This window comes from Caenorhabditis briggsae (genome assembly GCF_000004555.2).
Source record: "Caenorhabditis briggsae complete genome, chrIV, whole genome shotgun sequence".
Classification (NCBI taxonomy): Eukaryota; Metazoa; Nematoda; class Chromadorea; order Rhabditida; family Rhabditidae; genus Caenorhabditis; species Caenorhabditis briggsae.
In genome coordinates, this window is record NC_013487.2 from 16,281,385 (window position 1) to 16,307,284 (window position 25,900).

At 36.4% G+C, this 25,900-nt stretch overlaps 4 protein-coding genes and 1 non-coding gene across 5 annotated transcripts; 1 reads left to right on the forward strand and 4 right to left on the reverse strand.

Annotated features, from left to right (window-relative positions):
* Positions 1 to 811: 811 nt before the first annotated feature.
* On the forward strand, positions 812 to 7,558 carry Cbr-smf-3 (the record flags this gene model as incomplete). The annotated part of the gene is made up of 11 exons (XM_045236324.1): positions 812 to 925; positions 2,729 to 3,078; positions 4,001 to 4,163; positions 4,214 to 4,345; positions 5,326 to 5,484; positions 5,844 to 6,065; positions 6,229 to 6,372; positions 6,417 to 6,499; positions 6,940 to 7,099; positions 7,152 to 7,202; positions 7,454 to 7,558. The coding sequence occupies 11 exons, from the start codon at positions 812 to 814 to the stop codon at positions 7,556 to 7,558; spliced, it is 1,683 nt and encodes a 560-aa protein (XP_045095309.1).
* Positions 7,559 to 7,649: 91 nt separating this feature from the next.
* On the reverse strand, positions 7,650 to 12,059 carry Cbr-daao-1 (the record flags this gene model as incomplete). Its single annotated transcript, XM_002634737.1, has 6 exons — positions 7,650 to 7,968; positions 10,201 to 10,491; positions 11,038 to 11,165; positions 11,223 to 11,289; positions 11,768 to 11,868; positions 11,976 to 12,059. The coding sequence occupies 6 exons, from the start codon at positions 12,057 to 12,059 to the stop codon at positions 7,650 to 7,652; spliced, it is 990 nt and encodes a 329-aa protein (XP_002634783.1).
* A 773-nt stretch (positions 12,060 to 12,832) lies between these two features.
* On the reverse strand, positions 12,833 to 14,559 carry Cbr-ngn-1 (the record flags this gene model as incomplete). The annotated part of the gene is made up of 3 exons (XM_002634736.1): positions 12,833 to 13,082; positions 13,501 to 13,748; positions 14,455 to 14,559. 3 exons carry the CDS (start codon positions 14,557 to 14,559, stop codon positions 12,833 to 12,835), a joined length of 603 nt encoding a protein of 200 aa, XP_002634782.1.
* Positions 14,560 to 20,324: 5,765 nt separating this feature from the next.
* On the reverse strand, positions 20,325 to 25,595 carry Cbr-mdf-2 (the record flags this gene model as incomplete). Its single annotated transcript, XM_002634735.1, has 6 exons — positions 20,325 to 20,396; positions 20,823 to 20,964; positions 22,343 to 22,405; positions 25,008 to 25,125; positions 25,333 to 25,479; positions 25,526 to 25,595. The coding sequence occupies 6 exons, from the start codon at positions 25,593 to 25,595 to the stop codon at positions 20,325 to 20,327; spliced, it is 612 nt and encodes a 203-aa protein (XP_002634781.1).
* On the reverse strand, positions 22,739 to 22,810 carry CBG28974. Its single transcript has one exon. It is a non-coding gene (tRNA).
* Positions 25,596 to 25,900: the final 305 nt, after the last annotated feature.

Genomic DNA, 25,900 nt, shown 5'->3' on the forward strand with positions numbered 1-25,900 from the left:
CTCCACACACTCTCATTTTTCCCCGCGCGTCGCGGTCGTGCGTCGCGTGTCCATGTGAAATTTTAAAGTGAGCGGAGCCTTAGCAATATGGGGTTCATTTTGAAGCTCTCGTCGAGTTGAGCAACATTAAATAAATTTGAGTTGAAATTTTTTAAAAATAAGCGAGTTATGTGCAATTTTCAAAAAATTGAATTTTAGAATTTTCTGAAATTTTTCCTTTTTCTAATTTCCGGGTTATCAATTAATGTTTTAAGTAGTTTCCAACTTAAAGTCATCAATTTTGGATACACTACAGACAAAAAAATTTTTAGACTTTTCTCTAAATTTTCAGTTCTTTGCAATCAATTTTCCTACTGCATCATACCACTCAAAAATGATAAAAAATTAGTGATAAGAAGGGCTCCAAAAACCTTCAACTTTGATCAAGGAACCCGAGTGAGAGAGTATGTCGAATCGAGAGACGCAGACAGTGTGAACGTGAATAAATTAAAAATCGCGGGTGAAAAAGTGGGCGGAGTCTGGCGTCACAAAATGTGTCGTCGTCTGGAATCTCTCGATTTTCAGCACTATTTCAGCTAGAAATCCACGCCTAAAGTTCATAGATAATTCCGGAGAAGTTTCGTGAGGTTTTGTAGGAATTTCAGACTATAAAAATGTGCTGAAATTTCAGATTTTTTAAGAAAAACAATTTTTTTTTTTCCAAAATTTCATATTGTCATGTGTCTCTTTTCTTTTCTTATCACTTTCTATAGACAATAATAATAAACATATTTAAACACTTTTAGTACTAACTTTTTTTTTTCAGAAAAAAATGGAAAACGAAAAATCCGAGCAAATCATGGATTTTTGCTCAGAAGAGAGCCCAAAACGGCGGGAGGCTCAACAAACATACGAAATTCAAGTGGAGATTGACGATACGCCAGATGTAAGTAGGAAATTTACATTTTTCAGTCTTTTTCGAACATTTTGGTACCAAAAAATACCAAAAAATCTGATATTTAAGATACCTTAAGCACTCTCATAGAACGCCACCAGGACCGTTTTCTTTGAACATATGTATCTCATTTTCTGTGAGAGATATCAAAAAGTGGTAAACTAATAAAATGTTGCTGATATCATGATAAACATTTTATCAGTTGACCACTTTTTGATATCTTTCAAAAGAAGTGAGATATTTAGGCTCAAAGTTAACGGTCCGGGTGGCGTTCTATTAGAGTGTTTACGACTGCTATAGCATTTTCGAAATTAAGAAATTCAAAATTTTCAGACTTTTTGGAGCATTTTGGTACCAAAAAGTCTGAAAATTTTGAATTTTTTAGTCCCGAGAAATCTGAAAAATGTCAAAATTTCGATTTTTGGAATTTTTGATATTTTCTAACTTTTTTTTGTAAAAATGAAGATTTCGTTGGTTCGAAAATGTGAAATTCAAATTTTTCAGAATTTTTGGAGCATTGTGGTACCAAAAAGTACTGAAAAATCTGTAATTTTGGTCCCTAGAAATCAGAAAAATGTCAAAATTTCGATTTTTGGAATTTTTGATATTTTCTAACTTTTTTTGTAAAAATGAAGATTTCGTTGGTTTGAAAATGTGAAATTCAAATTTTTCAAAATTTTTGGAGCATTGTGGTACCAAAAAGTGCTGAAAAATCTGTAATTTTGGTCTCTAGAAATCTGAAATTTTCCAAAATTTCAATTTTTGGAATTTTTGATATTTTCTAACTTTTTTTGTAAAAATGAAGATTTCGTTGGTTTGAAAATGTGAAATTCAAATTTTTCAAAATTTTTGGAGCATTGTGGTACCAAAAAGTGCTGAAAAATCTGTAATTTTGGTCTCTAGAAATCTGAAATTTTCCAAAATTTCAATTTTTCAATTTTCAATAATCAGAACTCTTGTAGTTTTTGAAATTATGATTGGGCGTACTATTTTTCGGAATGGGCAGAAAAAATGCTTCAAAATGAGCCTAAACGCGACTAGGCTCTGCCCACTTTGAAAATTCACCTGAGCACGCGACGCACGACCGCGACGCGCCACTGAATAATCAAATTGGGCGGAGCCTAGTCGTGTTTAGGCTCATTTTGAAGCTCTTGACGAGCTGAAAAAGGATATGAAGGTTTGAGTTTGAAATAAACAAAAATAAGCGAAATATGAGTAATTTCCTAGAAATAGGAAAAATATCAAAAATTCGATTTTTTGGAATTTTTGCCATTTTTCAGTTTTAGGCTAGAAATAATGTTTTGACAACAGTAATAACTAAAAATTCAAGTTTTTCAGATGTTTTTGGAACATTTTGGTAGAAATCTGAAAAATGTCAAAATTTTGATTTTTTTTCAATTTTTGGAATTATCATTTTTTCAATCATCTCTAGAATTTTCTGGAATTTCGATTTTGTGCATTAATTTTCAAAACAAGCAAAAAAATCTTTCAAAATAAGCCTAAACACGCCTAGGCACCCCCCCATGTTGATTTATTTAGGTGCGTCGCGGTCGTGCGTCGCGTTGTCGCGTTTCATAGGGAACATTCGAAGTGGGCGGAGTCTAGTCGTGTTTGGGCTCATTTCGAAGCTCTTGACGAGCTGAGAAGCAATATGAAACTTCGAGTTTGAAATTTCAAAAAAAAAATGGCAAGATATGAGCAATTTTAAGGAACATTTTGGTACCAAAAAATAGGGGAAAATGTGAAATTTTGAGCTTATTTTCAAAATACGAGGACAAAATGTGTTGTTTTCAGACTACATTCAGTTGGCGCAAGTTATGGGCATTCACGGGACCCGGTTTTCTCATGTCCATCGCCTATTTGGACCCCGGAAACATAGAATCCGACCTTCAAGCCGGTGCAATTTCATATTTCAAGCTTATCTGGGTCCTAATGTTGGCTCATATCATGGGATTGCTCCTTCAAAGACTCGCCGCTCGTTTAGGAGTGGTTTCTGGGAAACATATGGCTGAAGTGGCGTATTCCTACTATCCAAAAGTCCCTAGATTGATTTTATGGCTGTTGGTGGAGAGTGCAATTGTTGGAAGTGATATGCAAGAGGTTATTGGGACAGCAATCTCCTTTTATTTGCTGTCCAATGGAGCGTAAGTGCATTCTTTTGTTATTTTTACATTCTAAGGATTAGAATAATCTTTATTTTGAGCCGAAAATCTTCAAAATCGGCTGAAAACTAAGGAAGTTAGGCTAACACTGAGAATGTTAGGTAATAGGCTAAGGGATCAAATTTTGGGTCCTAAATATATCAATTTTCATTCTAAGTTTCTGAAATTTAGATTTTCGTATTTTGCAAGTTTAGAGCTTCAAAATGAGTATAAACATGTCCTACTTTGGAAAAAATATATTTCTCGAAATTGTTTTTTTCCAATTTTAGGGCTCGGATTATGGAAAATCTACCGTAACTTGGTTCATTTTAGTCCAAACTCAAAATTTTTAATATTCCAAATTTTGCTTGATTTGAGCTTCAAAATGAGTATAAACATGACCTACTTTTGAAAAATCGAAATTTCTGAAAAATTTTGGGATCAAACTGAAAATCGATCATAAATTGGTCAGTTTTTGTCCAAACTCAAAAACTTTTGCTGTTTTGGGTTTTGCTTGTTTTGAGATTTGAAATGAATATAAACATGACCTACTTTGACCTACTTTGGAAAAAATGATATTTGTCAATATTTTTGGGACGAAACTGTAAGTCTACCGTAACTTGGTTCATTATCGTCCAAATTCAAAAATTTTTGCAGTATTGTGTTTTTTTTTGTTTTGAGCTTTAAAATGAGTATAACCAAGACCTACTTTTGAAAATAGATATTTTCGAAATTTTTGGGTCCTAAATGAAAATCGATCATAACTCGGTCAGTTTTTGAGCAAACTCAAAAATTTTACCAGATTTGAGTTTTGCTTGTTTTCAGCTTAAAAATCAGTATAAACATGACCTACTTTTGAAAATCGAAATTTCTGAAAAATTTTGGGACCAAGGTCAAACATTTGAAATTAAATTTTTTTTTACAGAATCCCCCTCTGGGCCGGAGTACTCATCACAATCTGCGACACGTTCACATTTTTGTTCCTCGAAAAGTATGGAGTTCGAAAATTCGAGGCATTCTTCTGTTTTCTGATTACCATGATGGCTGTGACATTTGGCTATGAGTTTGGTGTTAGTCAGCCGGATGCGGTAAGGGGACAAACGCGACACACAGACAGACACAGAAATTTGTATTTTAGGGAAAAATGTTCACTGGAATGTTTGTGCCATGGTGTACCGGATGTGATAACAATATGGTCATGCAAGGTGTGGCAATTATTGGAGCTGTTATTATGCCACATAATTTCTATTTGCACTCGGCGTTGGTAAAAGTGAGCGGGAACTTTGAATTTTTTTTGGGGTTTTTTTGGATTTTGAGTTATATCTCAAGAAAGAGGACCCAGGTTAAAAAATGCTTAATTACAAAAATGTAGTGTATAAAATTTTACACATTTCATCAGGTTTATCCTTGTTGGCAGCTTAACAGGCGTTTGAGTTATGAGCCTTTAAAGTTTAAAGCTTGTATCAAGCTATCGGATTGTTTTCAAACAGTTATAACTCAAGAACCAGTGCATTTATTTGGATGTTTAAAATGCTTTAATATGCAAAATGTTATGCTGAATATTTTTGTAATTTACACTTTTTCTCTAGCTTCCATGGTTCTGGAGATATGGGGAGTTAGGTTAACCCTTAAGTGAAGGCGTTATCCCTTAAAGGTGGGGGGACATGAAAAAAATAATGTTCTCGAAATTCCGTTCAAAGATGCCCCTCGAGGAGTTGAACTTGTGAGGGCGATGATTGAGGGTGCGGCGCCGCTACCGACTGAGCCACGCGGGCAAAAAGAAAGCGCACGCCCGATTGCATACATAAAGGCGAGGACGACAGCTGTACGCAGAGTGACATTAAGCGTTGTACACCGTGACGGTAGAATGCATACTCTAGATACAAAAAAACTACGAAAAATCTCCTTTCCCCCCACCTTTAATGCTTAACAAGCGCCTTCAACTAATCTTTAACGCTACACGCACGTTTGATAGCAATTATCTCAGGAACCAACAAAGCAATTTAATTTTTTAAAAATACTATCTTATGTAAAATTTTATACTTAATATTTTTGTAGTTGACACTTTTTGCCTAGCTGTCATGGTTCTTGAGATAATGGGTAATATCTTCACCTAGGTCTCTTTTTTGGCGTCTAGCTACCAATACTCGTTATCTCGACTTCTAGACAAGCTAGAAACTTGATTCTTTTTGTGTGTTTTCATATATTTTCAACTTTAAATATGATCAAAAACAAGATTACTCATTTCAGTCCCGAAAAGTGGATCGTCGTCGTGCTGAGAAGGTCACCGAAGCCAATAAATACTTTTTCATCGAGTCTGCATTTGCACTCTTCGTTTCCTTCATTATTAACACTTTAGTGGTATCAGTGTTCGCTCAAGGAATGTTCGGAAAGACTAATAATGATATTGTGAGTTTGTGAAATTCGAAACTGCAAGAATTGTTCGTCTTGGTTGACAACTGACCGAGTTGTGATCGATTTTCAATTTGACCCCCGAAATATTCTGAAATTTGAATTTTTCAAAAGTAGGTCATGTTTATTCTCATTTTGAAGCTCTAATCATGCTAAATTCAAAACTGCAAAAAAAATCAATTTGCATAAGAACTGGACTAGATATGATCGATTTTCGGTTTGGTCCCGAAATTTTTGTAAAAATTAAAATTTTAAAGTGTGTCTTGTTTATATTCATTTTGAAGCTTAGAACAAACTGAACTTAAAACTTCTTGAATTTTCAAATTTGGACGAAAACTGAGCAAGATATGTTTCAGAGAGGTGTATGCTATAACAACACACATAATGGAATGCCCTACTTTTATAAATCCGAATTCCCAGCGAATGATGACCCAATTCAATCGGATATTTATCATGCTGGCATCTTTCTTGGTTGCACTTTTGGAGTTTTTGCACTTTATGTATGGGCTGTGGGAATTTTGGCATGTGGACAGTCTTCTACAATGACAGGCACATACGCTGGACAGTTCGCTATGGAGGTACGCGGCTCGCCGTTCATATACGCCTTCCACAGCTCCGTTCTCATTGTGCGCCTGTAGTGTAGTGGCGCGCGTGTGCGCTTTGATGCGACACCTCCCGGGTTCGACTCCTTGCTCGATTTTTTTCTTTTTTCTTCTTTTTTAAACATTTTATTGGTTTCAGGGCTTCATCCAAATCCAACTCCCCCAATGGAAACGTATTCTCATCACTCGCTCGCTCGCTATCCTCCCCACACTCGCTGTGGTCATTTTTTCCGGAGGAATTGATAATATTTCAAGCTTAAACGACTTTTTGAATTGCTTGCAGGTAGGAATTTAAACTTTTTTAAGTTAAAAAAGTTAATATTTCAGCTAGTCCAACTCCCGTTCGCTTTGATTCCAGTCTTGACATTCGTCTCTGATAAGAGGATCATGCACGAGTATGCGTTGGCTAGGTATGTATGTATCTCGGAAACTAGTAAAGATATGAGGAAACTACAAACTACAAAATAGAAGAATGCAAAATTTTAGACATTTTGATATTTGTTACGTGTTCATATCTTTTTTAGTTCGTGAGATATGAGTGTTTGAAGATAAAGTGAGTCATTAAAGGTGTCCCTGCAAGAAAAAACCGTATATCTCAATAACTAAAATAGCTATATAAAAACTACAAACTACAAAAATAAAGAGCACAAAATTTTACACATTTTGATATGTTTTTTGTTTCTGTAGCTTTGGTGGTTCGTAAGATATAAGAATATAAAAAATTCATAGCTAAAAACGAAAATTCCAAGGAAAATAGCCGTATATTAGGTGCCATATAAGCTATTTCTTTGAATTTTATATCAAAATGTGTGGAATTTTCCCTGTTTTTCAAAAATATACTATTTTCTAGTGTCTCCAAAACGGTCTCCATCGTAATCTCTCTTATCATTCTCTTCATCAATTTCTATTTCCTCTACTCCTGGATTGGATCGCAATTCGGCTACAATGACATTTCTATTCCGATTACTGTCATTTTTGCAATATTCTATATTATTTTTATTGCTTATTTGGTGAGAAATTCAAAAATTTTGAAAAAAATTGAAAAAAAAATCATTTTTTCAGACCTACTACTGCCTGGTAGCCATGAACTTCATCCCGCCCATCAAAAATTCGGTTAGTTTTAAAAATTTCCAGATTTTTTTACTGAATTTGTATTTAGGATGATTAGAGCTTCAAAATGAGTATAAACATGACCTAGTTTTGAAAAATCGATATTCCCCAATTTTTTGGGTTCAAATAGAAAATCTACCGTAACTTGGTTCGTTTTTGTTCAAATTCAAAAATGTTTGCAGTTTTGAGTTTAGCTCATTTTATGCTTCAAAACGAATATAAATAAGACAAACTTAAATATTCCAATTTTTCAGAAATGGCTCGCCGAGCCCATCTACCACGACTTTGATGCTCCGTGGCTCGAGCGGCGTTCAGTTGATAAGGATTCAATTAGTGATGAGCAATCATGGAGATATTAATCCGCATTGTTATTTGTATATCTTTCAAACCCTTTGATCTCAAAATTTTGTTTTTCAAAAAAAAAATTTTATTTTTCAAAAAAAGTTTTTTTCAAATTTTCGAAATTCCTGGTTTTCCCGCCAAAACTTTCTTGACCAACTCGACACACTCGAGAGCACAACCCCAATGAAGGGTGATTCCAGATCCGCCATGTCCATTGTTATGAATAACTTTCGAATCAGGCTCCGCCTCCAATCTTACTGTAACTCGAGATGGTCGCAAATCCACGTGGCTTGAGATGACTTGAGCGGATCGAAGAGATGGAATGTTTTTGCAGTTTTCTTGGAATATTTTTTCAGAAATTTTGGGATTTATGGTTCGATCCCACTGGTGACGATCGGCGGTTCCGCCGAGGGTAATGGTGGTGTCGCTGGAAATTTGAAATTTAGGGGACAAAATAAAGCAAAAACTATTAAAAACCCCTTTCCCATACTCCTACATAAAAACAAAAAAGTTTGAGCCTAGGTGGAGTCGAACCCCGGACCTCACAGGTGATTCGTGATTGACCAATTACAGAAGAAGGGCTATAATTGACCAATTACTTATCTACCGCGAACGAGAGGCTCTACAATTGACCATTCGTGAGCAAAATGCGTATCTTACTAAATGGCCCTATAAAAGGTCCGCAATTGAACAATCGCGAAGAAATTCTTGTTTTTTATTTTCCGAATTTCGTTTTCTTATTTTGGATACTTTACTTCTTTTTTCGCCGTTTTCCTCGCAGTTTTTGTTCGGAATCTATTAATTAACATATAATATACTATACTAGAATACTGTATAACCATGAATGTATCGTTTTGTTTGCAGAAAAAAATAGAGAAAATGGCCGGAAGACAAAAGTCGGAAGCAAGAAGCCGAAATTCTGAAAAACTCTGGAAGAAGCATTGCTTCTGTACTTTCAAAAGGTAAGAAGCGTCCAGAAAATCCGAATTTTTAATCTAATTTTTACAGGGTGCCAGAAAATCTCCATTTTCCTGTATGTCCGGAAAAATGCAACTGAGAATGAGGAAGGAAAAAGTTCTGGAACAGTGGGTAAATTTGAAAACGAATATCAGAGAAAAAAGTTGATTTCAGACGGAAGTGTTAAAGGTGGGGGGACATGAAAAAAATAATGTTCTCGAAATTCCGTTCAAAGATGCCCCTCGAGGAGTAGAACTTGTGAGGGCTTGTGATTGAGGGTGCGGAGCCGCTACCGACTGAGCCACGCGGGCAAAGAGAAAGCGCACGCCCGATTGCATACATAAAGGCGAGGACGACAGCTGTACGCAGAGTGACATTAAGCGTTGTACACCGTTACGGTAGAATGCATACTCTAGCTACAAAAAAACTACGAAAAATCTCCTGTCCCCCCCCCACCTTTAAGTTCGCGGATTCCGAAAAAAATTTCCAGTCGATAACTTGTGTCAGAGGTATAGTACAAAAAGAATTGGGAGCTTAAAATCTAGATAGATCATTTCAGTTACTTCGAAACAACAATCAACATCATCTTCTGCTCATCGTCATCGACTGAGGCAAAAATGGACAAAACGAGAAGCTCCGATGCCGTTTCAGCCAGTTCGACAATAGCGGAAGAGAATAATATAACTTTTAATTAATTGTTTTTTTTTGTGTAATAAACAATTTTTAGCAGCTGCTAGCTTCCAGATTCGAATCAATATATGTGCCAATTGTTGCTCTCGCGACAAGCCAATTGTAGGAGATTTGCTCGCGATAGGGCGAATGTTGGTCGTTTGCGGTGGCGCGTTCGCGATTGGTCTGTAAATGGCCTCCCCACACTTTAACTAAATAACAAAAAAGTTTGAACCCAGGTGGTGTCGAACCCCTGGCCTTCAGATTGGTGGGCAAAAGCGTAAATCACTAGACCACAGCAAGCACTGAAGGAATAGGAGTGCAAGGCGTATACAATGGAAAGGGAGTGCGAGAGATGAGGGTGGAGATGGGGGAGAGGGCGCAGAGATTTAGGTGTGTCCCAAATAAGTTCCAAACGACGTTTTAAACTTCAAAATACATGAAAATCAACTCAAAAATCGCTTAAAGATGCCATAAAATCAGTGAAAACCCTTATTTTTTGAATTTAAAAGACATATCCTAAATTTAACGCTAAATATCTCAGTTCCCGATTAAAATAGAAAAGAGGAATCAACTAGTAAAATGTGTAAAATTCAATTTTAAACCGTTTCGTTGTTGACAACTCTCTGGTATCTTTTCCAGGAATTTAGATAATTCCATCCAAAAAATGCTAATCAATTTTTCTGGGGTCAGGATTTCAGAAACTCATAGAAACTAGACCAAAAACCATTAAAACCATCTTCCCTAGACTTTTAAATAAAAACAAAAAGTTTGAGCCCAGGTAGAGTCGAACCCCGGACCTTCAGATTGGTGGACATAAGCGTAATCCACTACGCCAGGGCAGACAGTGATGTAGTAGAGGTGCAATGCGTACACAATGGAGAGTGAAAGCGAGGGTGAAGAGGGCGTAGAGATAGAAAAAAGGGTGATCCCGGGTGACTGGAACTATCTTAAAAAAGGTCTGGAATTCACAAAATACATGGAATATAGCTCAAAAATCGTGAAAAATCCTTTAAATATTATAAAAACTCACTTTAAAAGTGCATAAAACTGATCATCAATGAAGAAATGCTTAACACTTGGGCATTTGACCTTTAAAATTTGTCCCCTTGTCGGAAAGACTTCATTATCCCCAATTAAATGTCTTGCTCCAATTCCAGTACAGTTCAGAATCACATCGAAGAGCCCGAATTCCTTTTCGACGTCTTCTATCTTTTGAATTTTTGAATTTTTGATTTTCCCGCCATTTTTCAAAAATTTATCGGATTCCCATTTGATATACGGTGTTGGTTCCAGGTACCAAGTTGTGTAGAAAATGCCGAATCTGGAAAAATTTTAAAAAGTCGAAATTTTTAAAAAATTTTGAATTTTTTAAATTTTAGACATTTTAGACATTTTCTTGGTTTCCATCATCTGTTCGAGTCTGAAAAACGAGTTTTTCAGATTTTTTGGAACATTTTGGTACCAAAAAATACTGAAAAATGTGAAAATTTTGGAATTTTTGGAATTTTTCAAATTTTTAGTCAAAATTGAATCTTTTTAGAATCATAACTCTGGAAATTTTCTGAATTTCAATCTCATGTACCAATTACCAGAATAAGCAAATAAATTGCTTCAAAATGAGCCTAAAAACGACTAGACTCCGCCCACTTTGAAATTTCAACTGAGCACGCGACGCACGACCGCGACGCGCCACTGAATAATCAAAGTGGACGGAGCCTAGTCGTGTTTAGGCTCATTTTGAAGCTCTTGATGAGCTGAGCAAGAATGTAGGATCGAAATTTCCAAGAAACTACCGAGAAATCTGAAAATCGAAAAAAAAATTTGACAAAAAAAATGTTTTTCTCAATAATTCCGAAAAGTTGCTCACTTGTGTTCTGGTCGCTTGGCGACCATTTTCAGCTCATTTCCAGTCAAAATTTTCACATTTTTCATGACTTCCAACCATTTCGGCACCGATTTCACACTTTGAAGCCAATAACCGGATTGCTCCTGACTCTTAGAAAATTTTGAAAAAATAATTTTTAGAATTTTAGAATTTTTTTAGAAATTCACCTCTGCTCCAGGGTTCCCTTCATTCATGTATTCCTGAATACGCTGAATAGTTGATTTTGTCCAACTTCTGAAAACAATGTTTTTTTGAAAAAAATTTTTTTTTTGGAATTTTAGATTTTTTATCTGAAATCAGTCTAATGTGGTCCAAATCAATTGAAATTAATTTTTTGAGTTCACAAAGTCAAGAGCTTCAAAACGAGCCTAAACACGACTAGGCTCCGCCCACTTTGATTATTCAGTGGCGCGTCGCGGTCGTGCGTCGCGTGCTCAGTTGAGATTTCAAAGTGGGCGGAGTCTAGTCGTGTTTAGGCTCATTTTGAAGCATTCTTCAAGCTTATTTCGAAAATTAAAATAAAAAATTAAAATTCCAGAAATTTAAAAAATTACGATTGAAAAAATATTTCAAAAATTCAAAAAAAAATCCCAAAAATTTCAATTCCTCATATCTCGGCTCATTTTCAACGGATTTTCAAAACCTCTGAATTTCTAGATTCCTTATTTTCTGTATTTTCAGATTTTAACACAAAATCCTAGGAAAGTCTTACATAACACGGTCCACGTCATCATCACAAAGATAGGGTTCAATGAGACCAGCGGCAACGTCACTCGTCGTGTTTGGAGAGAATTTCTCGGCGATTATGGTGACCTGAAACAAATTTTTGTCATTGATCTCTTATCGGTTATCAGTTTTGCAAAAAAAAAAATTTTTTTTGAAAAATTCTAAAAAATGCAAATGCGCTCTAATAGAATTACCACAGAGTCCGGAATTCGTTCCTGAATGGCCAACGCTGTGGAGACGCCCATTATTCCAGCACCCAGGACACAGATTCTGGGCATTTTTTGGCTGAAATTTGAAAAAAATCCATAAATTCAAAAATCTAGGTCATGACCTAGAAAATTCAAATGTCGGTCTAAAATGGCCTTAAAATGTGCTGATAATTGTCAAAAAATGTCTGAAAATAGTAAAAAATGGTCTAAAACAAAATTTTGGAAAATTCCAAAAATCTCAAAAAAAATTTTTTTTTCAAAAATTTTCTACATTTTCGTACATTTACACCTATTCAAAAATAGTTTCCTAGCAGGACATGTGCACCTAAAACGACGAAACAGTTAAGCAAATAATAAAATTTTGATAAGAAACCAATTTTTTTTCATTGAAATTTCAGATTTTTAATCTGAAATTAGTCAAATGTGGTCCAAATCAACTGAAATTAATTTTTCTGAATTTAAAGAGTCAAGAGCTTCAAAATGGGTCTAAACACGACTAAGCTCCGCCCACGTTGATTATTCATTGACGCGTCGCGGTCGGTGCGTCGCGTGCTCAGTTGAAATTTTAAAGTGAACGGAGTCTAGCCGTGTTTAGGCTCATTTTGAAGCATTTTTTTTGCTTATTTCGAATATTAGCATAAGAAATCAAGATTCCAGAATTTTCCAGAGTTATGATTGAAAATATTGAACTGTACAATCTTCACATACAATTTTTTTATTTATTTATCGATGTATAAATTTCTTCAGAACAACAAAAAGTGACTAGAGTCAAGACCCAGATATCAAATTATCAAAATCAATATGCCAAATTATCGATTTTTCGAAAAGTTCAAAAAAATTTATCAATGTTTCGGGAAGTGTGGTGATTGTTGATGATGAACAACTTGTGGATTGAAGTACGCCTGTCCTCCAGGCATACTGTAGCCGGGATACTGTAGTTGTGATGGCTGTGGGAAACATGGAGATTGGAATGGGGTGGATTGAAGTGACGGGCTCACGGAGCACATGCCACATGAGCCAGTTTCACAGCATTGGGTGGATGAGGGGGACGAGGAGCCGGCGTGGAGCTGGTAGGACAGACTGGCAATATACCTGGAAGGATTTTTTGATGTTAAGAAATTTGTGGGATTGTGAGGATTCGAAAAAAACTAAAATTTATGAAAATCGGATGGAAACTACCGAGTTATGGGTATTTCGTCAAAAATGTTCCAAAAATTCGAAAAATCGAAATTTTTCAAAATTAGTCATGTTTATACTCATTTTGAAGCTCTAATTATTTTAAGTTCAAAACTGCAAAAATTTTTGGATTTGCTCAGAAAACGGACCTAGATATGATGGATTTTCAGTTTGGTGATTTTGATCCCAGAAATTTTGAGAAATTTGGATTTTCAGAAGTATGTCTTGTTTATACTCATTTTGAAGCTCAAAACAAGCAAAATTCAAAAATACTAAAATTTCTGAGTTTGGACTGAATTGAACCAAGTTACGGTAGATTTTCCAAAAAACTCACTCTTGTGCCTTTCTCAACGTCTCGATTTTGGTCATTTTCGGCTCGTCTGGAAGTGCTGGAAGGATCTCTCGAAGTGTCTCCAATGCATCATTCAAACTGTTCATTCTGCGTCTCTCACGAGCGTTTGCCTTATCTCGACGGACCGTTTTGGCCCGTTCAATGGTCGCCGGACTACGCTTACGACATCTGTAACGACGCTTCTCCCGTTTCACTGGCGCCGCTGCTGGTTGAGGTGGGTTTTCGGGTTCCTGAAAGAATTTGGAAGTTTTTTGCTGTTTTCTGGGTTTTCCAATAAGCCAAAAGTTGTCAAAAGCTACTGGCTAGAACTAATTATGTGGGCTTAAAGCTAATTTCGGGACTAACTAGTAAAATATTGGTGAAAAAAATTGCAGAAAAATTCGTAATTTCTTCAAAAATGGCATAAAAAACCTTTCCCCACACTTAACTAAAAAACAAAAAAGTTTGAACCCAGGTGGTGTCGAGCCCCTGGCCTTCAGATCGGTGGGCAAAAGCGTAAACCACTAGACCACACAGAGCACTGAGTGAATAGAGTTGCAAGGCGTACACAACAGAGGGGGGAAAGCGTGGTGGCGGGTGGTGGGGAGGGGGAGAGGGCGCAGAGGTTTGGGTGCAAAAGGGTAACTGGAAATATCTAAATAGGTCTAAAAGCCACTCTAGAATCTAAAAATATATGAAAATTAACTGGAAAATCGTTGAAAATATCAAAAATTACATGTAAACCCCGGAAAATTAAGAGAAAAGCCTTGAAAAACCTTCCATATGAGGAATTCTAACTTCCTAATTTTAACCTTAATTATCTCGGTTTCCAATTAACATAGAAAAATGATTTTAACTAGTAAAATGTGTAAAATTTAATTGTAAACATTTTTGTAATTGACAATTTTCTGTTATCTTTCACAGGAATTCAGATAATTCGATTTGAAAAATGCTTACCAATGATTTGTCCTGCTCTCCAATTAACATCTCTTGATTCATAGTTAAATGATGTGGTTGATGTAGGGATCCATGATTCATGCCAAAGAATCCAGTGTGGTACATATTCTGGAAATATAGAATGCAAAATTTAGGGGAAAAAAGGTTTCAAGAAGTTTCTGGAAATATAAAAGCAACATTTTTAGAAAATTCAATAAATGTTTCAAAAAGGAAAAAAAGATATATCAAATCTAATAGACAGATGTTATGAGTAAACTGAATGAGACATGATGGTCATTAGTCAAGAAGACATCCCAGAAAGGGAGGGGGCGGAGCTAAAGGGGCGGAGCCTTGGTGGACGTGAAGAGAGGGGACACCGTCTTGGGTTTTAAGCGAATTCACACTATACTGGATGTTCCGGTTTACCATAAGTGTGAAAAATAAAGTTTATGACTAGGTGAAGAAGGTTTAACCGGGAGAAAAAGGGGGAACATGACAATTTGGGGATCACTAAAAACTCGTAACTTTGAGCTAGTTTATCTCAGTTCCTATAACAGTTACCAAAACGAAATAAACTGATAAAATGTAGCTGATATTATGATAAACATTTTATCAGTTGACAACTTTTTGATAACTGTCACAGGAAATGAGATATAGGAGTTTAAAGTTAATGGTTTGTTGCCAGGGGTGGGGGCGCTATGTTAGAGTGTGTCCTCTACAAAAAACGTTTAAATGGATTTGTCTGAAATTTTGAGAATATACTAAACAAAAATAGAGCTTCATTTTTGTAGTTGACAGATTTTTGATAAAAATTCAAAGAAGCGAGATATGCGGAAGATGAGCAACCTACTGTACCTCTATAAGATCAAAGAGGGGCCATTCCCTCTTCAGGTAAGTGTGACTGCTTCCGGTTAGCCTACATGACTGACAAGTGTGAATCCCGGATGGATCAGAATGTGTAAAGACAACTTTCTAGAAACAATTCAGAAAATTTAAGCTAAAAACCAAGAAATTAGGCTACAAATGACACCCAGCCTTGGCGGTGAGGATGTCCTGAACTTTTTGAGGGGTTACTGTAGTTTGGAGAAACATAACTGTGATAAATTTCATATCATCTGAAAGCTATTTTTTGACAATTTGAATGCGCTAAAAATCACGTTCCTAGAACGATTCTGAAGCGAGTTACAGCTCTTTTTGCATTTGAGAGACGCAGAGAAACGAGCGCGCTCTCTATATAGTACCCCGCCTAGGCTGCTCATCTTCCACGTGGCATATCTCGCTTCTTTGAATTTCTATCAAAAAAGTGTCAATTACAAAAATGAAGCACTATTTTTGCTTAATATTCTCTGAAATTTTCAGACAAATCCAAAAATTTTGAACACCTTTCGTAGCTTGTCAAAAAACTAAGCTCTAATTAATCAAGATTATCCAGGAGGCTCAGGTACAGGTGTCAATGTTTATGTATAAATAAATAAATATATGGTTCCCCACCATATAAAGTTAATCCCATTAGGTCTCATGGATTATGTCGTAACCCGGGTGTAAGTGAGTAAATACAGTAGTCTCCCCCCTCTAATACCTCCTGGGGGGTCATTTATAAGTATCTATACAGGCTCCTGCAGGGTAGGGTGTCCCCAAAAGTGCCAATTAGTCAAGAAGACGGAAGTAATTAGAGATTTTTTTGAAAAAAAAGTTTGACCCTAAAATATATATATTTCAATTTAACAGAGGATGAAAATGCACACTCTAACATTGTGCCCTACACTTTGTAGACTTTGAGCCCATATATCTCGGCTCTTGTAAAAGATATCAAAAAGTGGTCAACTGACAAAATGTTAATCATATTATCAGCTACATTTTATCAGTTGACAACTTTTTGATATCTCTTACAGAAAATGAGATATAAAGGCTTAAAGTGTAAACGGTTTGGGGCATTCTTTTAAAGTGTCTACTGTAGATCTCATTAGTAACTATGAGGCTTTTTAGGGTCCATTTTCATTGTAAGATATTTTTTAGCAAGGAAATGACTGAAAAATGAGTCTTAAAGCGTTTCTTTTCAGTTTTTCACCATTTTTTGACCCCAAAATCACTTTTAGAGCGACAGTAGCTAAATTTCTGATGTGAGGTTTAGGTTACTCATCTTCCACGTTGCATATCTCGCTTCTTTGAATTGCTATCAAAAAAGTGTCAACTACAAAAATAAAGCTCTAATGTTATTTAGTATTGTTTGAAATTTTCAAAAAAATCCAAAAAGTTTGAACCCTTTTTGAAGGGAATGAAAAATGCAAGCGCAAACCTAGTACCCCCCCCCCCACAGCTTTGAGCCTATATATCTCAGCTCCTGTAAAAGTCATCAAAAAGTGATCAACAGATAAAATGTTGATCATGTTATCAGCTACATTTTATCAGTTAACCCCCTTTTGATATCTTTCACAGGAGCCGAGATAAATTGGCTCAAAATAAAGGGGTCGTAACTTTAATTGTTTAACTTTGAGTCTATATATCTTGCTTCCTGTTAGTGGTATTAAAAATTGGTTGACTGATAAAATATAACTGATAATATGATAAACATTTTGTTAATTTACAACTTTTCGATATCTCTTACAGGAGCCGAGATAAATCAGAACCAGTTTTTTAGTGCTTTTTTAGCGATTCCCAAATTCCCTTTAGGGGATTACGGTATCTCTGGAGCATTTTCATCCAACATTTTTGTAATTTTTTGTTAAGCCACCTCCCATGGGTATGCTACCAGCTGTTGCTCATCTTTTACCCCAAAAAAAGGGGGGGGGGTCCCAAATTTATAATGGGTGGAAAATCTCCTAGGGAGATTTACAAGGATTTACCCCTTGTTGGAGGCAGACCATATATGATAGATCACTGCGCTTAATACAGAAGAAAAGTGTCAGAATTATTAGGATGAGCAATGATGGAACAGCGGGACCTACAGTAGGAGGAAAATAGCCAAAAAATCCCAAAAAATCCTCATTTTTCATTCATTTTCACTCTCGTTTCCCTCATAAAAATCATGATTCCATGACCAATTAATTGAAATTCATCGTCCCCCTCTTTTCTCTGCGTCTCCTCATTTCTAATACTCTCTCCGTCTCGCACGCTTCCCCCCTAGCCATCTTCCGTTGTGTGATAATTGGGTGTCATTAAGATACATACACGATTTTGATGGTTTTTGACGATTCCAATCAGAACATTTGGAGAAGGAACGAGAATGGTTTTTGGGTTTTTTCTTGCTGGAGAAAACCTCAAAAAATGCCAAAAATGAAAAAAAAAAGAAACTGAAAATGACTAAAATGAGATATGACATTTTCAAGGCAATACATAAGTGTTTCAAAATTGCTCAAATTGTCTGAAAATTACAGACAATACTAAACAAGAATAGAGCTACATTTTTGTAGTTGAAACGTTTTTGATAGCAATTCAATGGAGCGAGATATGCCACGAGGAAGAGTTTCTCTGCGTCTCTCTCGAATACAAAAATGGCTATAACTCGCTTCAGAGTTAAGCTACAAACTTGATTTCTAGCGCATTCGAATTGTCAAAATAATAGCTTTCAGAAAGTATATAATATGTTAAGGTTATTGCTTTCAATACTACAGTACTCCTACAAAACCATGGGCGCACAGGAGGAAGGGGCTAAGCTAGTCATTTTCAGCCTAATTTCTTGGATTTTAGCTCACATTTTTAGAATTTTCTAATTTTCTAAACAAAATGAGTGTCTTTACATAGTGATCCATCCGGGATTCACACTTGTCAGTAGTCATACAGGTGCTAACCGGAAGAACACTCTAGTGTACCTGAAGAGGGCTTCTCTTTGATCTTCGTGTGGTACAGTAGGCCGCTCATCTTCCGCATATCTCGCTTCTTTGAATAGCTATCAAAAAAGTGTCAACTGCAAAAATGAAGCTCTATTTTCGCTCAATATTTTCTGAAAATTTCAGACAAATCCATATAATTTAACTCCCTTTCGTAGAGGACACACTCTAACATAGCGCCCCCACCCCTGGCAACAAACCATTAACTTTAAACCCCTATATCTCATTTCCTGTGACAGTTATCAAAAAGTTGTCAACTGATAAAATGTTTATCATAATATCAGCTACATTTTATCAGTTCATTTCGTTTTGGTAGCTATCATAGGAACTGAGATAAATTGAAGCTAGTTTTTAGCGTTTTTTGGGTCATTCCCAAACTTTTATGTTCCCCCTTTTTCTTCTGGAAAACCGCTGGTCCTATGAGGCTCTCTTTGAGGTACAGTACCTGGAACCTAGAGAAAATGGAATTTAGAATTTGCTTCCTTTCTAAATTAGCTTTATGTCGTGTATGCGTGTCATTACTATAATAACGAGGTGTCCAGTTACCGTAACCCAATGAAAATTAGCGGCAATCTGAGGAGAGAGCTTCTCTCTATTCAAAAGAATGACGCAATATTCAACACCTGACTTATTAGCTAGTACATTATAAAGAGAATTAGATAACGTTATATTGTTATTATGTAATTCCAACAAAAGAAGGGGCAATTTTGATTCCTAGTCTTTATTTTGTGGAGAAATTTGATTTTTTGACCTAAAAATGATTTCAACTAACGAGAAAGCCTCTATTTTTGATCCTTAAGTTCGAGATTGAAAAAAAAATTGGGTCCGAAATTTTTTTTTCGAAAAAATTCAAAATGCCCCAATCTTGATGAAAATTGATATCACGACTCAAAATTGTCTAAAAGTTACAGTGTAATCAAAAAATTTTGAAAAAGTCGATTTTTGGAAAAATTTTTTTTGGAAATTTTTCATTTTTCGAAAAATTTCAAAATGCTCCAATCCTGATGAAAATTGATATCACGACTCAAAATTGTCTAAAAGTTACAGTATAATCAAAAAATTTTGAAAAAGTCGATTTTTGGAAAAAAATTTTTTTGGAAATTTTTCATTTTTTGAAAAATTTCAAAATGCTCCAATCCTGATGAAAATTGATATCACGACTCAAAATTGCCTTAAAATTATAGTATGATCAAAAAATTTCGAAGAAGTCGATTTTTGAAAAAAAAAGTTCCAAAAAAAGTTTTTTTTTCAATTTTCAAAAATATTCCCAAAAATATTTTTTTCTCGAAAATCAATTTTTTGAACTTTTTCGATTGTACTATGTTTTTTAGACAATTTTGGGTCGTGATATCAATTTTTATCAGGATTGGTGCATTTTGAAAATTTTCGAAAAAATGGAAATTTTTCAAAAAAAAAAATGTTTTTTCAGAAATCGATTTTTTCGAACTTTTTCGATCGTACTATGTTTTTTAGACAATTTTAGGCCGTGATATCAATTTTTATCAGGTTTGGTGCATTTTGAAAATTTTCGAAAAAAATTTTTTTTTTTGAAATTTCACATTTTTGGGATAACTTTTTTATTTCTTTCGAAACTTTCATATATTTACGGCTTTTCCTACCAAAACGAGCTCCTAAATTCAAATTCTTCTCTGTCTATTAGTCCAGGCACCCCCCGCTGCTCCTTTAAAAGGGACCGTTTAACGCGCTCTTTTCTGGTACCGCCCGTCTCGAGGCGGGTTACAAAAGAGGCCCAGGTAAATTGGGGTCAAATTACATCATACATAATACCCCCTTGTTCCTATTAAAATAGTAGAGAAAAGGCTATTTTTTTTTGGATGGTCCACACAGAATTTATACGGTACAAAATATGTAATAAAGAGAGGGGGTCAACAGAAATGACACTTTTCAAAATTTCAAAAAAAAAACAGATTGGGCGGGAAATTTCAAAAAAAAATTATTATGAGAAGAAGTCTTTGAGATAATAAGCAGCAATGAGTGATATAGATAGATTAGTGATAAGAAGAGGGAGAGAGGTAGCAGAGAAAAAACAAGTTGGCGGGAAATTTAAAAATCCGCCTTGTACTGTACATTGGTGTTCACGCCGTGGACCGATGTGGAGAACGAGCGAAGTTGGACCTGGAAAATGAAAAAATTGTCCAAACTTGATAAAAATCGATAACACGACTTAAAATGGGATGGAAATTAAGATAGGATCAACAAATTTTAAAAATTTCGATTTTTGAAAAAAAAATTTTTTTTGAAAATATTCCCAAAAAATGTTTTTTTTTCAAAAATCAATTTTTTTTCGGAATTTTTTGAATGTACTATAAATTTCAGGCAATTTTAGGTCGTGATATCAATTTTCATCGCGATTGAAGCATTTTGAAAATTTTCGAAAAAATGGAAAACATTCCAAAAAAATTTTTTTTTCAAAAACCAATTTTTCGATTGTATCCTAATTTTCATGCCATTTTGAGTCGTGATATCGATTTTCATCAGGATTGGATAACTTTGAAAATTTTGGATATCAAGCCAAAAATGGATTTCTAGGCCACCCCTTACCGTCTCCGAGTTTGGAATCAAGCAGGCGCCACTTTCAGTCCAGTCCTCTGGCGCCTGGGTGTCTTTTCCAGTGTAGATGAGCACGTCGAACGAGCACGGCTCCTCGAGAAGTGGCAGGAACGAGACAGAGGCGGTGATTTGGCTGAAAATTCGGGCATAACTTCCGTGGCTTAGCGCTTTGGACCCCAATCAAAAGGATATGATTTGGCGGGTAGTGGAAAACTTCAAATTTTCACCAGCCACCTATTCACCTCCATTTGATCGCGTCCAAAGGGCGGAAAAGCTCAAATTTTCGAAATTTTTAGATTTCTTCAATTTTCAGCTTTTTAAGCTCAAAAAACGTAGAATTTTCGTGTGACAGCAATGAAAATTCGAGATTTTTGGATTTCTGCGATTTTTTGCAATTTTCTAAGCCCAAAAATCTAGAATTTCCGGAACTTTTTTGACTTAAAATCCAGCCTTTTTTCTATCTTAAATTCTATTTTTCAGCCATTTTAAGCTAATTTTCAGCCATTTCCAAGCTCAAAAAGTCAAATTTTGGGACGTTTTTATAATGCAAATACTATATATAATTGAAGTAGAGGATCATCCTTCACCAATTAGTCAACAAGGCAACCACCCAAAAAACGCGTCGTCTGTCGCCAAGAATCGGACCACATGACGCTCGGATTATATCTAGGGGGGATACAAGCATAGGGAGGAGGGATATAATTACCGTAGGGACCATTTTCTCGGGGAGAAAAAGGAAATGTTGTAATTCAATAAATTTTTTAGAGGTTTCTATGCAAAAAGGGGGAGAAGGAGGATGGTAATTAAGACGGAAAGGCGCCGAAAAAAACCTTTTAGAACAACAGAAAATAGGATTATAGGGATTTTTAGGCATGTTTCAGCGATCCTCAGCTATTTTTAGGCATGTTTCAGCGATCCTCAGCTATTTTTAGGTATGTTTCAGCGATTTTCAGCGATTTTTAGGCATTTTTTCAGCGATCCTCAGCTATTTTTAGGCATGTTTCAGCGATCCTCAGCTATTTTTAGGCATGTTTCAGCGATCCTCAGCTATTTTTAGGTATGTTTCAGCGATTTTCAGCGATTTTTAGGCATTTTTTCAGCGATCCTCAGCTATTTCTTATGCATTTTTTTTAGAGATTTTCAGCTATTATCAGGCATTTTTGAGAGATTTTTTCAGAGATTTTCAGCTATTTCTTAGGCATTTTTTCAGAAATTTTCTGCTATTTTTAGGCATTTTTTTCAGCGATTTTCAGCCATTTTTAGGCATTTTTTCAGCGATCCTCAGCTATTTCTTAGGCATTTTTAAAGAGATTTTCAGCTATTTTTAGGCATTTTTGAGACATTTTTAGCTATTTTCCAGCGATTTCTCTGTCATTTCTAACAATTTTCAGCTTTATTTAAGGCATTTTTTTCTGCCATTTCAGGAAATTTTCAGCCATTTTCCAGCTGTTTTTCCACCATTTTTTGCCCATTCCAATACAATTTCAGATTTCCAAATTTTCAGCTCTTACCGAAGCACATCGCTCATCTCCTGTCGAATCTTCTTCTCGTCCTTGACACGATGCGCGTTTTCTCTGCAAGAAAAAACGACGATTTTTCAGGGTTTTTCCATCTCAAAAACCGTCTTCTTAGACGATTTTACACCGAAAATAACCCCGAAAATCACTATTTCCCACCTTGAAAACTCCTAAAAACACTTTAATTCCATCTCTTATTCGAAAAAATGACAAGTGGAAAAACCGACCATTCCAGTGGAAAAAAACGAATATTTTAGTAGTAAAAATGACCATTTTACACTCAATATACCCCCCGAAAATCACTCTTTACCATTTCAAAATACCCCCAAAACCACTTTAAACCCATTACTCATCCCTAAAAACCCCCAAAAAAAGCGAAAAAAAGGAAACTTCCCATGCCGGGAATCGAACCCGGGCCGCGTGGGTGAAAACCACGAATCCTAACCACTAGACCACATGGGAGGACGAGGCAAAAAGGGGTGGAGGGCATAGACATGAGTGCGGGGGGCGGCGAGGAGAGAGAGGAGTCGGAGAGTCCTAGGGGGCATGGAATGCGCAGAAGGCGGCTGGAGACAGCTGGCGCGTCGTGGGCGCGCCGGGAAAGAGCCAAAAAAGTCGATTTTTCATGGTTTTAGGATCGAAAAAGTGAGATTTTGACCTCTAAATGCTTTTTTTCCTAGCATTTCTGGCCTAAAAACTCTAATTTTAGAGTCAAAAAGTGGAATTTCGACCTTTTTTGAGCCAAAAATGCCTAGAAAAGTCAGTTTTTGAGCTATTTTTCCGCTTCAAAACCTTCTCAGCTTCTCTCAAGTATCCCTTATAACACCTGACCGGATATTGGAACACCTGCTGCTGCTTCTAAAGGACCCCCACTAATGTCCGTTACGTCATCACAGAGAGATACCGAAATGTGGGGTGCAAGCAAGAGGAGGTACTTGACATTTTGTGTTTTTGCTAAGGATTAGCAATATATATCTATTGGATGACTTCAAGTGGAAAATCCCCAGAGAAAACATGCCATTTTGACACCTTTTCGAGGGTCTGACGTCTTCGAGAAGCTTCAGAATCTTCTAGACGGCTTTTGGAGCATTCTGAGGACTTCTATATCGCTTTAACGTCTTCTAGAAGCACCAGAATCTCCTAGAATCGTCACACCCCGGTCTTACGTCTTCTAGACGCCTTCTGGAGCGTTCTGGAGCATTCTGGATCGTTTTAACGCCTTATAGAAACCTCAGAAACTTCTAGGATAGTCAAATCCCGGTCTTACTTCTTTTAGAAGTTTCAGAATTTTTTAGACGCCTTCTGGGGCGTTCTGGAGCACTCTTTGGCTTTCTAGATAGCTTTAACGTCTTCTAGAAGCCCCAGAATCGTCTAGGATCGTCCAATCCTCGTCTTACGCCTTCTGGACGCTATAGAATCTTTCAGAATCGTCTATAAGCCTCCTGACGCCTAAAGAAGATTCTAGAACCTTCTGGACATCATTTAGACGCTTTAGAATCTTCTCTAAACACACCTTCTGGCAAGTTCTAGAGTAATCTGGATAGCTTTCACGTCTTCTAGAAGCCCCAGAACCTTCTAGAATCGTCAAATCCTGGTCTTACGCCTTCTAGAAGCTTCCCAATCTTCTAGAACCATCTAGAACCCTCCTGACGCCTTCAGATGCTTCTAGAATCTTCGGGACGTCATTTAGACGCTTCAGATTCTTCAAAACGCCTTCTGACAACGTCTTATAGAAGCCCCAGAATCGTCTAGGATCGTCAAATCCCAGTCTTACGACTTCTAGACGCTACAGAATCTTTCAGAATCGCCTACAACCTTCCTGACGCCTCCAGAAGCTTCTAGAATCTTCTGCACGTCATCTAGACGCTCCACATTCTTCAAAACGGTTTTTGACAAGTTATAGAGCATTCTGAAGCTTTCTAAACCGCTCTAACAGCTTCTAGACGCTTCAGAAGATCTATAAATTATTTTTGACGTCTTCTGAAACCTTCAGATTCTTCTAGACGCCTTCTGAGAAGTTCTAGAGCATTCTGAACCGCTTCAACGTCTTCTAGAATTATCGAAAACCCTCCAGACGCTTCAAAAGATCCATAAGTTCAATTCTGAGCCCTTCTGAGCATTTAGAATTGGCTTGACGTTGTCTAGACGTTCCAGAACCCTCCAGAACCATTTCTGAGCTTTCAGAATACGTTGAATTCCTTCTGACGTCATCTAGAAGCTTCAGAAGTATTCTGAAGCCGTAAGAATCTTCTAGAACGATTTTAACGTCATCTGGAGGACTTCGATGCTTCTAGAACCCTTCAGACCCCTTCAAAACCAATGTCAATCTCTGAAATTGCTCATTTTAAGCCAAGCGATTACTAGGACAATTTTTGACTATGAAAATGGTCAAAAGCCTTTCCACGTCATCTAGAACCTCCAGAACCTTCTAGAGTCCTCTGGACGTCTTCTAGACCCTTCTGAATTTTCTAGAGCGATTTTAACGTCATCTAAAGGCCCTGGATACTTCTAGAACCCTTCTTACCACTTCAAAACCAATGTCAAATCCCGAAATTGCTCATTTTAAGCCCTTTCAGACCGGGAAAAAGCGATTTTTGGGTCATTTTTCGGCCTAAAACCCCCATTTTTGGTTGAAAAATCAAATTTTTAGAGCTCTTACCCGTCCTCAGCCACATCCTCGGTATGAATATCGAATTGCCACCGCTCGACAACTTCCTTGGTCTTCACCTCCGAAATGACCATTACCAGACGTTTGAGCTGCTTTTTGGCGAGCCAATCTGGAAAATTGGGGATTTTTAGACGGAAAAATCGTGTTTTTCAGGTATTTTTAGCTTAAAAATCATGTTTTTCAGGTGTTTCTACATCGTAATTCATTTTTTGAGCTAAAAATTCAAAAATATGATTTCAAGGTCAAAATTTTCAGATTTTCAGCTTGAAAAATGCATTTTGCGTTTTCAACCTCTGAAAATCATATTTAAACATACATTCAACTTGCTGAAGGAACGGATCCATGAACGCCTGCAACTTCTTGTCATGAGTCACAAAAAGTGCCAGTCCGTAGCGTTTCTCGCGCTTAAAACTGTCCGCCGGGTACAGCGCTCGCTGATAGAGAATGCTGTTGATGCCGAAATCTGAAAATTTCGGAAAATTCGAGTCAGAAACTTGGATTTTGCGTACGAAAGAACTCCTTGACGAGTGTCGCCGATCCTTTGAGTGTTATCGCGTTTTGTGTTTTCACATCGGTCATTTTTGACTGAAATTTTTGTTTTTAACACTTAAAAATACATACAAATCGATAAAAATCGAAAAAATGACCACAACACGCTCTCCCACAGAACAATTCCGAACTGCAAATTAATTTATGATCTACAGAAAAAAAGTTTGGCGCCATCACAATTGCAGGTCTAAAACCATAATTTCAGAATTTTTTATCTCTGTGGGAGAGCGTGCACAAATCCTCCGAAAACCATCAAAAACAGTTTTAAAATCTCAAGTTTCGCGCTCCTCTCAAAACGCGCCAAGCAAAAATCCGGAAAAGCGCCAGTAAATGTT